The sequence below is a fragment of the Marmota marmota genome, unplaced genomic scaffold, assembly GCF_001458135.2.
Source record: "Marmota marmota marmota unplaced genomic scaffold, marMar, whole genome shotgun sequence".
Classification (NCBI taxonomy): Eukaryota; Metazoa; Chordata; class Mammalia; order Rodentia; family Sciuridae; genus Marmota; species Marmota marmota.
Genome location: NW_026000057.1, coordinates 38,379,522 through 38,393,210, shown reverse-complemented (window position 1 = coordinate 38,393,210; position 13,689 = coordinate 38,379,522). Strand labels below are relative to the sequence as shown.

The 13,689-nt window shown below is 37.7% G+C and overlaps 1 protein-coding gene across 14 annotated transcripts in view; it reads left to right on the top strand.

The window, feature by feature from the left end:
• The window catches only part of Col25a1 (collagen type XXV alpha 1 chain), a 469,539-nt gene extending 463,245 nt beyond the window's left edge, over positions 1-6,294 (top strand). For 12 of the 14 annotated variants that reach the window (XM_048813730.1, XM_048813728.1, XM_048813727.1 and 9 more), the window contains one exon: positions 2,142-6,294. In XM_048813730.1, the coding sequence (XP_048669687.1) occupies positions 2,142-2,177 (36 nt within the window). In that variant the 3' untranslated portion in view covers positions 2,178-6,294. Of the gene's footprint in view, positions 1-1,539 lie in introns of all 14 variants that reach the window. The other 2 variants (XM_048813729.1, XM_048813723.1) reach the window with 1 other exon arrangement.
• Positions 6,295-13,689: the final 7,395 nt, after the last annotated feature.

Sequence of the window (13,689 nt, the reverse complement as noted above, 5' to 3'; positions counted from 1 at the left end):
TTTTCTGTGGGCTACCCTCATAAACACTGTTGTGTTTATTAGACTGTAAACACACTGGCAAATGTCTGTGTGACTTAAAATTCAGATTGTGGCAGCAGTATAAATCACTGTGCCTAACAAGTTTTCTTGGCATGCCACGTTCAGTGTTTTTTAATGCAGAACTATTTGATCTTTGCTCAAATTGCTTTTCTTTCTGGATATAGTTCAGTTTTCTAAATTTATCAACACAGAAAGAGTTGCTAAGCTAGAACTGAAGTATAATGCATTAGTCCAAGTGTTATTTGTATAGTGAGTAAATAGCAGAATGTATTAAGAGGCTATTAAGCTTATCATCATCCATCATCATTCATAGGTTGGAAACTACTCACTAGGAGAAATACCTCTAGCCCTGTGTTTCATCTGATTTAATACTTCACTGAACTTAACTTTTCCAGGTAGGGTTAACAGAATCTTTTTAACACCAAGTAAGAGGTGTTTTTTTAAGTGAAGTTTTAAACCCTGAAAAAAAAAGAATCTTTAAAATTCTGTAAATTTATTTGCAATACATTGGTTTTGGTACCCAAACTTGCATCAAATTTGAAATCTGAGAAAAGTGAGTTTGGAGAAAAGAATGCTTCCTATAGACAAGAGTTTTGGGCATTGATAGGATGGTGTGCATAAGCAGAGTGAATAGCATCTCTCAAAGTCAGAGAGCACACAACCTGCTATGCACACCTAGTAGAGCATCTGTGTTTCTTAGAAAAGTAAATGTTGTTAATGAATAAGCTGAAAGACGCCTCATGCCTATGGAGCTGCATAAAGAGACTGCTATCATTTCACTTTCCTCTGCATTTTACTTTTCCAGTTTTTCTTTGGGTCAATGTCAAGGAAGTCTCCCAGAACTTCCTTATGAAATCACATCTCAACACTGCTCCTCAGACTCTCAGATCTTATTTCTATTCTAGGAATATCTTCAAATAATGGCTGCTCAGAAAGAGGGGCCTGGGCTCTGCGGTGTCTTAGGACATCACAATGGAACCTGTCATACAGCTTGAGCCCTGAGAGCAGGAAGGTCCTCCTTGCCCAACATTCCAGCAAGACAGAGAGAGCCAAAGGAAAACACAACCTAGAATAGTAGGCCTACGTACCATTATACATAGACAGGTGTGGGTGAAGTGAACAGCATCACTGAGGTCAGAATCCTAAACTTTTTCTACTTTAATGCTGGAAGGTTATGTAAAGGCACAAAATACAAAATGGAATTTAATAATTACCTATGTGATAAAATCCTAAATTTTCTGCTTTCCCAGAACAGTTACCGAAACAAACATCAAAAATTTCTTAGTGGTGAAGGAAAACAGGGGTTGAATTTAATACGGAATTTGTAATATTCTGGAGTTCAGAAAGTTAGATCTGGGACACACACCATGTGCTCCATTAGTGCATTGATAAACACTGTAGTCAAGGTTCTACCAGCTTTCTTAAATGTTAATTTGGAATTGTTATCCAAGACTACTAATGCCATGTATTTGTCTTTTTTTATTGTCTGTTTTTCTGCAGTGATGAATCTAACCTTCCAAGCATGAAGTTGTGTATATAATGGTCCACTTTCTATATTTATAGTTGAAAACAGAATTGCAGATTTTACAAGTCTGAGATATGTTTACATAGAGCTGCTTCTTCCTGTCCGCAGTAGTACACATGTCCATCTCTATTCCACTTACATCTGAAATTGGGCAATTTATGAAACCAGTGAGAAGTCTGCAAAGAAATCTAGATCAGTATCTCTTTATCTTATGTGAAGATATGTATTTATATGGACATCTGTGATACAGAATGGTCGTTCTTGCTATTTTCTTATTTTGGGCTTGTGAATTGCATGGACAAAAAGTGCCATGACATAGTTTACAATGAAATTGTGACCAAATATGGACTCAAGTCTATGAACATGTACCATACTGACTGACTTTGGAGTTTGCTATCACATCCCCAGTCACCTTCCCTGTTAGCAATGATTCGTGCCCACGCCACCTACTGAAACTGACTAAAAAAGCATGATTGTGTGCCAAACCTGCCTGTCCTTGTGCAAATTCAGATGCTAGCATGCTGCTTTATGAGTCCTTTGATTACATCTGAGCTTTTATTCCTTTTGTCATCTCAAGGGGGTTACACCATGGCTTATTGCCAAAAAGAGATAAGTTGGTGGAAAGCACACAATTGGTCTATTATTTTGAGGGAGTTGCAGTCCCAGCTGCAGATCTCCAGCTTCCAGTATTGTGAGCTCATGGGGCCACCTTGGCTGAAATACCAAGGGGGTGAGCTGATTGCTGCCGCGGGTTTTCCTGGTGCTGCTCTTGGCAGTGAAGACATGGGAAGAGGACCGGTTCAGCATCCTGCGCCATCTCTCATGTGACCAAGTAGGAAAGAGGTTTACAAATGCGAACACCCAGAACAGCAGACTTTTTTTTTTTTTTCTAATAAATTGAATTCCAGTGAGTGTTAATCTGGGTGATTTTGGAGAAAGAGCCATGCAGCACTTCTTTTGCCACAGGAGATCCTTGGAATGGCAGTCCCTGTTCCTGAGGACAATGGGTGTGTACATTGCATCTAAGCCCAGATTGCTGAAGAAGTACCATGTCCCAAGAAGGGGCAGCCAAAATGCCCTCTCCTGGAGGTGCAGAGGAGCTCACCAGTACAATCTCTACCAAAGTTGATGTGAGAGCTTTCTTTCCTTCCAAGATCCAGCCATACCAAACATTTTCTACAAGTTCTAGAAACAAATAGATATTTTCCATTCTTTTTAAAATATTTTTGGGTTTCATTTTTAGTCCCAGGAATATTTAGAAAATATTTGTTTCAGTTTTTGTCACGTCTGTCACAAGCAATATTTTTAAGAAAAGTCATCAAATCATAATTTGGTGCCAACACTCAAAATGACATCTTTCTCGTTTTAGATAACTGAAGAGAAAAGCAACTTCGATTTCAGTTTAATCATTGTAAAGCATGAAAGTTAAGCATTTTTTTTCAGTATTTTTTGACTTTTTTTTACATGATGAATGTAACAAATTATCAGTTGATAGACAAGATTTTAGAGCATTAGCTCACTTCTATTTCTTATGATTGTTTTTTCTATAGATTTCTTTCTTTTTAATATTTTTAATGTTTCTTGTTCACAGACCAAACCCAAGTTCTCAAAAAGCTGTGAAATACAGTTGCCATAAGTATGTTTTCATCTACTTGCTCAAAGATTACCTAACCATATTAGACTGAGCACTTCTTTGCACAGTAAGAAGTTGGTGGCATGTTTTGAAGTGGCTTAAGTGGAAAGGTTACATGAGGAGAAACATTGTTGATAGTAGTCACCTGTTAGCTCAGTAGAGATTTTAATTTCCTTCAAGGATTCAATGCCATTTCATTGGGAAATTTCTAGTTTTGTGAATAAGTTTTTTTTTGTGTGTGTGGTTTTTATTTTTAAACCACCGGAGGGGAAATTTGCTCATTGCTGATTTGAATGATTCAAAATGGTGTCTTTTTAAATTAATTTATCTTGTTTCCAAGGTTAAAGACATGTTTAAACTATTAGATTAGTCTACTTGGTAGTATTTCTTGTAACATTCCACACCCCAAGCCAACTTAGCATTTTGAAAATAATAGAGTGCCTCATATGGCATAGGTAGGATAAGTTATTGTTCAACGTCTGAAATGATTCGTCTTAAATGGTTTGGGAAAAGTGAACTGGAGTGGAACTACATTCTGTTTAGAAAAACCAACTAACATCTTGAAAAAAAAGTCGGGTAGTTATATTTCTATCCTTCTTTCTGTTCTTCTAGTAGAAAGAGGTATTGAGATCACTACCTAAAACTTACACAGCTTCAGATAAGAATACCTCGACATCAAAAGAGAAGCATTTCACATATAAACAAAGTTTTAGAACTTGGCCCTTTAAGGAATACGGGGCTGTCCTGTGTGTATATTGAGTTTTTTGATTTTGAGTTAAGTGATTTGACAGCATCAACTTATTCCATGATTAAAGGAAGTTGTAAACTTACATTTCATTTATTACCTTGGGAAAAACAATGGGATGATGTCACTCCTCCTGATTCAGTAGAATTGCGAGGTCTTAAACACCGTAGATGATCTGAAAGTTTTGCATTATTAAAGTATGTTCATGCATCCATTTTGTCATCAATACAGGGAGTCTTCAGATAACTTCCAAATGAATAATCATGATTGTTGATATATGTTGATAAACATCTTTCTTAAATATTTCTTTTAATTTATATTATTGGATAGAGGATTGAGAAAAATATATGAAAGACACATTGGAAATAAATCAAAGTTTACTTCTGAGAAAACATCTTTAAAAGATGCAAATTGTCGTGTTTTAGCTTTAAAACTTTTCCATTCACATTGGCTGGTGCTAATGTATTTTATTCTTTCTTTATGGACAGTGCAGCTCTACTATGGATAATTTCATTTCTCTGATTATTAGCATTCCTAAACTCAGTGTGTGATTTTACTTTTAAAATTCATGAATTTGCTCTAATTATGGTTCAATGACCATCCTCTCTTAAATGTAAAGTGTGCCTATAGATAATGTGTTTTTACTTGGATCATGGGTCCCTTTGTTTCATGTTAGTTTTATACATACTGTGCCTTTATCAATTTTTGTTCTTTTTCACTGACTCATCTTTTCAACTTATATAATTTGATGAAACTTGATACAATCAGTGATAGAGGAGTCTGTACACTCCACGCGGTTGCATGAATACGCCTACACTACTCTTCCAGTTTTCACTTTGCATTTTCAACAGCAGGCCTGGAGGAGTTTTCTTTATCATCTGAGTTTATAGAGAACATTAGAATGCCTTTCATTTGTACCAATAGAAAGGTATTATTTTTGAATTTGCAGTTTGTGCATATGATGTTCTAATGGGACAAGAATTTATGCATCCTGTAGTTTATACTACATGTCCTTTGTCCACAATGTGTGTGTTTGGAAAATGATCAAATCAGCATAGCTTTACCTATTTGAAACCTTGTTTTTCCTCTATTTCTTGATAATCAAATTATATTAATATTTAATACTACTAAAAATAGAATTTTCTAACTTCAACAAATAAAAACCCTGCTATCTCTAGGAAGTCAAGGTCCACTAGGAACATTATCTTTCCAAAAAGAAGAAATCACATGTGATACAACCTGTCAAAAAAATCACACGTCCTAAACATGCTTAACCAATTATGATTCTGCTGAATTATTTTATAATATAAAGACCTTCAGTCCATACTCCTTCCCATTTTCCCCTAACATGTCTTCATATTGGCTAGATTTGTTATATGCCAGAACAGAAATGCTCCTCTAACTTGAAGTTTTAGTAGATTTAGTTTTTTGCCAATCCAATACCAATAAACATATTAATGGCATTTTCATTAAAAATACATTTAAGAGAATAAATTATCTATGCTGCTTATTGATGGAACTGTTCTTGGGGAAAAGGAAGACTTTTTCAACCTGACCTGTTATGTTTGATGTTTGATTTATTGACAGACTACCAACGTTTCTCAAAATGCAGTTGATATTCTCTCATCTCTCAGAAAAATTAATGAGTTGGATTCACAAAAGAATGTCTTACATATTGTTGACATTTATGTGAATATTCTTTATACTGTTGTAAATGTTTCATTCAACTTGACATTTTTAAAAGATGTATGTATCTTATTTTTCTTTAGGAAATATTATATTTTTATTTGTGTTTTTTACATTTTAAAGTTCATCTATATGTGCAGCTATTTTTATATTGCCAAAAACTCACATAAACACAAAATAAGAGGAAAATGAAAAAAAAAATTGGCAAACATTACATTGCATTTTTTGAATGTTTCATGGGCCAGTCTCATGTGATTGATTATTTTAAGAATGTGTTGTGTCTTATCACTGTAAATATGGCACAGACCTGATTATCTCACTAATGTAAATATTTGAAAGGTTGAATTCTCCCCGTTTGCTTTTTTATTTCAGTTTCATTGTAATTTCTCCAGCTGACATTATTGAAGCAAAAGACACAAAGTTTTCGACTTGCAGTTTGGAGATAATTGCATTGTTTCAGAGAATTGTTCAGTTTCTACTTTGTTTTTTATTTGCTTTTTAAACTTGTTTCAGGGTTCTTAGTTTGTGAGAAGTTGATCTTCAGAATTATTTTTACACTATTTATGACTTATTTTCATAATGTAAAAAGTGTGTAATTATTACATATTAATCCAAACAATGATAATGAATTGTATTGTTATAAAGCTTTATTGATATTCATGACAACCCTGGCCTGTTTTCTTTGATTCCAACACAATCCACACAGAATTTTATTCTGCTTTTCTACAATATCATACCACCACCATTCAACTACGTACACATGCCTAATTATGGTGGTCTTTAAGAACTAGTAATTTCTGGGTTTTTAAGTAATGTTTTCAAATTGAGATTTCCCCTCCAAATTCACTTTTCTTCCAGAATTTCCTATCTTGGTGAATTGACTGACTTTACACTCAGTTGTCTCTTTTCTCCACCCCATCAAATTAGTCATACTGTGAGATTAGAAGGTAGATTATAATAATCACTTAATAGCTACTTAGTGAATGATGGTTGACTAAATGCCTCCACCCAGCCACCAATTATTTGCAAGTCTCAAATGAAAGCACCTTCCACTACTAATCTTTCCTGATCTTACCATTGGCGTTAAGTTCAGAGAACCAGAAACACTGCGACCCTCAGACACTCTGCTGTCACACGTGTCTCTGCTTGTGTTTTCTTACTTTTGGTTCTACTCCTTTACCTGATCATTAAATAATGACCCTCAGGGCTGTGGCCTTCATCCCCTCTTGTGGCTTTTGTTCTTTGCTACACATTCTTTCTCCAGGACAGCTCATTCAGTCTTTTATCTCCATTCAGACTTCTTCTTCCCTTCCTGACCACTGCCTTAGCCATGTCCACCTGGCTGTCCCACAGGCGCTCATCATCCTCACCCTCACCCTGATTCTCTGCTAAGCTGCTGTATCATAGTGAATGGTGCCAACTTCACCCTCTGCCACCCAGGCACACAAGATGGAAATTTTAGAATCCTTTGAGATACCACCCACCTCTCATGGACCACCTGATCCTCTCACACATAGCGTCTTATCCATGACCACGCCCCCTCAAGTCCAATTCCTAAATCTCAGATTCCCCCATTCTCTTCGTTTCTGTCACCAACAACCTTGTTTATGACTCTGACTTCAAAAGTCTTCTAATTGCCCCCCATAACTAATAACCACCTTTACTTCATACCCTGTGTCACCCTAAAGATGATGATTTAAATAAAGCAAAGGAATCAAATTGAAAAGATTTTTCATTTGCGGTTTCTTATGAAGGGCATTTCCTTTTAGGGCCCCACTACAATAAATACAACAGACGTTTTTGATATTATTTCTCAATATAATCCAAGAGCATGTGCCAAGGCACTTTTCCTAACAACAGCTCTGCAGGGGAATTTAATCAAGTTCCTTCCCTTGCTTAAAAGTCGTCCAGTAGTTACCCATTCTCATGCAGACACTTTGATGTCAAGCACAAACTCTGCTGTGATCTGACGTGTTGTGCTTGATAGAGCATCCTATCTTGCTGGTCAGCAACCCTCACCCAAATGTTTTCCCAGGTTAAACCACTCCATGATTCCTTTAGCTCTTCTTGCCTGGGCCTGAAATCCTCTCCATTCCCACCCCTACTATCCATCTGAAGAACATATGCTGTTCTTTGTGCATCAACTTACCAACCACCCCTTCCTGCCAAGTTGAAATACTGCTCCACTTAAATAATTCCTTGTGTTTATCACTGCTAAACTCTTATCAGATTGTTAATAATTATATGTTTTTTTCTCTCTCTCTACTAGATAGTAACTAAAAAATGAACTCAAATCACAGCAGGTTCTCAAATATTTTTAAGCAAACAATGCAAGTTCCAACAGCAACAAAATCACCAAGATTCAGGAATTTTATTGATGTGCACAATGGGTAAAATAATCCACGTTGTTTGAATGGATCATGCCCAGGTAGTTCTCAAACCAAAGGAAATGTGTTAAGACTTTTTTCAAGTTTAAGACCATGTTTTATATAAAGTAAGTAAAAATCACTTGAAAAGATTTTTCATTTGAGGTTTGCTATATGTAAGATCATCTACTAAGTGGCTAAAGAGGATTAAAAGTTTAAAGACACCAGCAGGTGATGCATGCCTGAGGTCCCAGCTACTTGGGAGGCTTAGGCAGGAGGATGGCAAGTTCAAGGCCAGCCTGGATAACTCCATGAGACCCCACCAAAATAAAAATAATTTAAAAAATAGTCTGGAGATATTGTGTAGTGGGAGAGCATTTCTGGGTTCAACAACCAGTACTAGGGAAAAGAAAAAACATTTAAAGAAAGTAAAGGGGGTCTGAATTATCCACGGGGAGAACAGGAGTACACGCAAAAGCACATAATTATGTTTGGGCAGTTTAGAGCAGGTTTGTGAAGCTGAGGACCACACTTTTGTTAGGGTACAAATCTGTACCTTTGCATAGTAAGCATGGAGTTGCCATCCATTTAAACATCAAATGTTTACCTTCTAAATCACCTTCCTCCCTACTCATGTTGGTTGGATTTTCATAGTCCTTCCATGTTAGAAGGCTAGATTTAGTTTAGGAGTTCTTGAACTTAGCATTCAGCAGAATCACTTGGAGAGCAGGTAAAAATACAGATTTCTGGGCCCTGGGACCTGAGTTTCTGACTCAACAGCTTTGGGATGGGACTTCTAATGTACAAGTGGTGGTGATATACTTGATCGAAAGTCCACACTTGAAGGCCAGTCTCTTCTATTTTAATGGACTGTACATGACATTAATGCAAAGGTGGTGAACTCCCTTTTTATGGTGACTTCTTCTAGGAATTTCCCTTTCCTTTTCCATGCTTTATCTCTCTTTTACAACTACCTCAGGTGGAAGCCAATTCTCCCACCACCTCCTACCCTAAGGCTGGAAAGAGTTGGTCATCCACATGGCTCCTTATTGCTGGTTCCACACAATTCCTTCTTCATCCACACATACAAAGCCCTATTGTTCTAGGGTCATGTTGACTGATGAGTAGCACCTTCGTCCCCTCCCCACTGCAGCCATCTACTGACTTCTCAATCATTCTTTTCATTCCTTGAAGACACTGATACCTGGCTTAGATTTCTTCAGCCTCCATTCTGCTCTCATCATTAGAGGTGACTTGGGTGTTAGCATGGGCAATAGAGCCAACAGAATCCATTATCTTCTTGGACTTCATTCCTAATGATTGTTTGTGTTCTCTTCACTGACGCCACCCACATACCGATTTCAGAAATCCCCAGAACCACTCTAACTCTGCAATAATGAATCGAAACATCCCACGCTGCGCACTCATCTCCTACCACACTTTCTCACCCAGTGACTCCCTCTGTGCCTACCTCTCAGCATTCCTCGCCAGGCCCTGCACAACTCCACCTTCTCCCCCTTCCCACTTAGGTTACACAGATCAAATTTTCATCTACACCAATGCCACCCACCCACTCCCTTACCCCATCACTCTTCCTCTTGCCCCATTTGGAAAAAGTGAAACTCTATAATAATCCACTTGTCTACTTTCTCTGCATCTGTACCTGCTCTAGTTCACTCAACGTCATGAGAGAAGTGGGGAAAATTCACTTGGTGGTCCAGATTGGTCCCGTCACAAATTCAGTCTTCAAACTCACCTACACAGGTGACGATAGTCACCTACATAGTTTGGTGACAGTTCAGGTTTTTTCTACTCTAATTTCTACCTTTCTTATTCTCTTATGATCTTTAATTCAAAGGAAAAAAAAATCCACCGATGATACTCCTTCAAACCCTACCACAGTGAAAATGTGCACACAGTTAACGCCCTTATTTTTTCACTTCTCTCCTACTATAATAGAAATTGATGACATTCTTTCTTCCTCTGCCCTAAATGACCCACGTCCACTACAGGTTTTTAGAAGTTGTCAGGTCAACTTCTCCGCTGCAGACTCTGCCTTAAATACACTTAAACACATTCAGGTATCTTCCAATTTGTATAACAAGCCCTTTCACCATCCCATGTACCCTTGTAGCTGCTCTCCTATTTCTTGCATCCCCTTGAAGACTAACTTCTAAGAAATTGATGTAATATTCACTATCCCTACTTCTGTCCCGTTCACTGCTCAATCCCTATCCATCCCTGTCCCACTCAACCAAACACCTCTTCTGTAGGAAACTCCTAAAAAGATTAGGGACTAAGATCCCATTGGTATGTCTGTCTCTCCCTCCCCCCACCCCACCACTCTAAGCTCAGTTGCAACCACGTTCTTACGATGTGCAGGAGGCATCTCAAAACCAGCATGTGCAGAACCAATGACCTTGTCCCCTGCTCCTCTGCCACATTACCCCTCCTAGGTCCCTATCTCAGGGAATGGTGTCACTACTCACACAGCTGATGAAACCAAAACTTGCCCATCATATCCTTCTCGTCATCCCCAGTCACAATTCAAAAGCAGCACCTTCTTCAGGCTCCATATGTACAATAACTGCCATCGTCACAGCATCCCCATGGCCACAACCTAAGGCCAGGCAACTAGTACCTTTGTCTGGCTTGCTACAATAGCAGGTCTCACGATAGTTGGTCCTACCCTGCACAGAAGGCAGAATCGTTGTTCCCTGCTTATAAGTCTTTAAATTGAAGTTCTTCCTTTTTCTCAGGGTAACTCTCAAATCCCTTATGGTTTACTAGGCCCATCTGTCTCAGCCCATGTCTACTTTTCTTGCCTTGCCTCTCATCATTTCTCTAGTACTGAATCAGACAACCTGTATTTATTTTTCAATTCTTTGACCAGGCTCTTCTCTATTGCTCCCAGATTTGTTATCTGCCACTTTATCATCCCTTTTTAACCTAACATCCACTTTACCTTGCTAACTTCTTCCAGTTCTCAACTTTCTGCTTAGACATTGCTACCTCTAGGGAAATTCCTCTGGATCCTCAAATCATAGGCAGCTCTCTCTGCACCATGTACTTCAATTATCATTACACCCTTCCACGAGGTGATTCCAAAAAGAGAAATGTCTGTGTTGTCGCATATATGTCCTTAATGTCCAGGACATAGTTGGTGGTCAATACATATTTGTTGAAGAAGTAAGCCACTTGAAGTGATGATCCAAGGGTATTCAGAACAAGCCTTCCAGAAATAATATAAGCAAGCACATGGGTAAATAGTACAACAGTAAGCATAGAGTTTGTTAAAATCTGCATGACTTTTCCAGTGACTGAAATTGATAGCAAAGAGTCCTTTACAAAGCACACAATTCCATGTGCATCTCCCTTTCTATTCTCTTTAAATTGTAGTATCAACCTCAAGTAATGACAGCAAAAAGACCTAGAAGGGCTGATCTGAACCAAACTGTGTTCTCCAGAAAACAAGTTTTCTTAAAATAGTAACAGTTATTCCACAAATAAGGCCATTCAACATAAGAATGTGACCAGGAGGGCTGGAGATGTAGCTCAGTGGTAAAGCACTTGAGCAGCAAACATGAAGCCCTGGGTTTGATCCCTGGGAACAAAGACGTGCACACACATGACCTGAAATGTCTATGAAAGGGATAAAGGACACAGTGTGCATAGAACAGTTTGGAAAATGCACTACAATATTATTAGCTCTAACTCAGTCAAAACCTGCCCTGAGGTACACATGCAGGCAACGCTCCATGTTGCTCAGTTGGCCTCCCAGTCACCGGGGTTTTCCGGGGGAGTCATCTACCCAGAGCGGTCTTCGCTGGTAACTTCTCACTCTTGGAAACTCCTTTTCACTTCAGATTTTCATCTCCACTTCCACCCTCAATACTCATCTCTCTATCCAAAAGGCACTAGGATTCAGTCTTAGTCTGAGTTGGAGCCTGATCTCAGTAGTGACTAAAATCCATGTTCAAGGGCGATGACAAGATCTAAGAGTAATCAAGTCCCATTTGGGAAACACATTTCAGTGGAGTAATTACTAGGCAGTGAGCTAAACAAACTTTTCTAATTTATGAAAATAAGAAGATTGGAATATGGGAACAATGCAGAACAAATTCTTTTAAAAGCATATTATGTGACTATATAAATATACCACAGGGAATTTCTCTTTTATGCATAAGTAAAAGGAACTAATCAAACATAACTAAATAGATGAACAAAAGGAGTAGAGTAGAAGGAGGAAATGGGAAAGGAGAGGGAGGATGGGAGGGAAAATGGGGATCATGAATTGAAATAAAATTCCATGCATGCACGAGTTTGTCAGGATGAAACTAACTACCATGTAAACTATAAAGCTCTAGTAAAAAAGAAACAAACAAGTTGAGAAACATTCATATACACTCAGAGACAGAGACAGACAGACATGGAAAGATAGAGACAGACAGAGACAAAGAGAGAAAGAGAAACAAAGAAACCGAGACCAGAGAGCTTGCTCTTAATCTCTGTCAGCAAGGAAGTGACTATCCGCCACCCGAGTGAGTCCTCACCCAAAAATGATCATGCTGTCATCCTGATCTCAAACTCCCAGCCTTCTTTAGAACTATGAGAAATAAACATTTTCTAATAATAAAAAATATTGGAACAAGCAAAGAAAGTGAGCCACATTTACATTGGACAATTACATCAAATCTTTGAGAGAATAGGAATATTAAAATGGTTAGACTGGGAGAAATTGTCATGAATTCCATTCTGTGGCTAAAATGATTAATAAATAAACAAGGTATCAAATTTTTAAGTCATTCTGATATCAAGTAACTATGGAGTTTTCTGAGAAAGCAAAATCTAACATAGAAGCAAATGAGAATGGAAAAATCAGGGAATGTTTAACAACTTATTCCCCGAGAGTTTTAGTCACATATTTTGCGTTATTTGCTGTTTAAAACTTACTGTTCATAACTTAGGGGATAATTAGCTCTCACTCTCTTTTTAAATTCTTCTAACAGTTGTGGAATTGTGGTTCTCCTCTGGGAATGCTACAATAGTAAAGGTATCTTTTCTGCTTTTAAAACTAAAAGATTCATAAATATATACCAAAGAGAGGGAGAAATACATAAGAGAAAATTAAGATATAGAATTTGATAAAGTTCAAAATGGAATGGAGTTTTTCTTAACCTGATCAGGATGGACATGCTAAAGACCTACAGCAAAAGTTAGAAACATTTATTTTAAAATTAAAAAATAAAGACAAAAGACATTCAATATCACTCCTGCTATTAAATCGTATATTGAAGGTCTCAGACAACTCAGTTAGAAAAGAAACACAAAGTAAAAGGTTCAAAAAGAAAGAACGCTGCCTGAATTCATTTTCGATAGCTGCTGTAACATATTAATAAAATTCAGTGGCTTAAAACAATAAAAATATGTTATCTTTCCATTCCATAGTTCAGAAATCCATATCTTACTTTTCTAAAAGTCAAGGTGTGGTAGGGCTGCATTCCACTGGAACATAAGAGTCCATAGAGGACGAGTGACTTAGCTAAGGTGGCACTGCTATTAACAGCAGACCCTCGAACCAGAGCCTTCTCTCAGAACTTTGTCCTTTTAGCAAGATGGAACATGAAAACCACGTGTGTGTGTGTGTGTGAGAGAGAGAGAGAGAGAGAGAGAGAGAGAGAGAGAGAGAGAGATG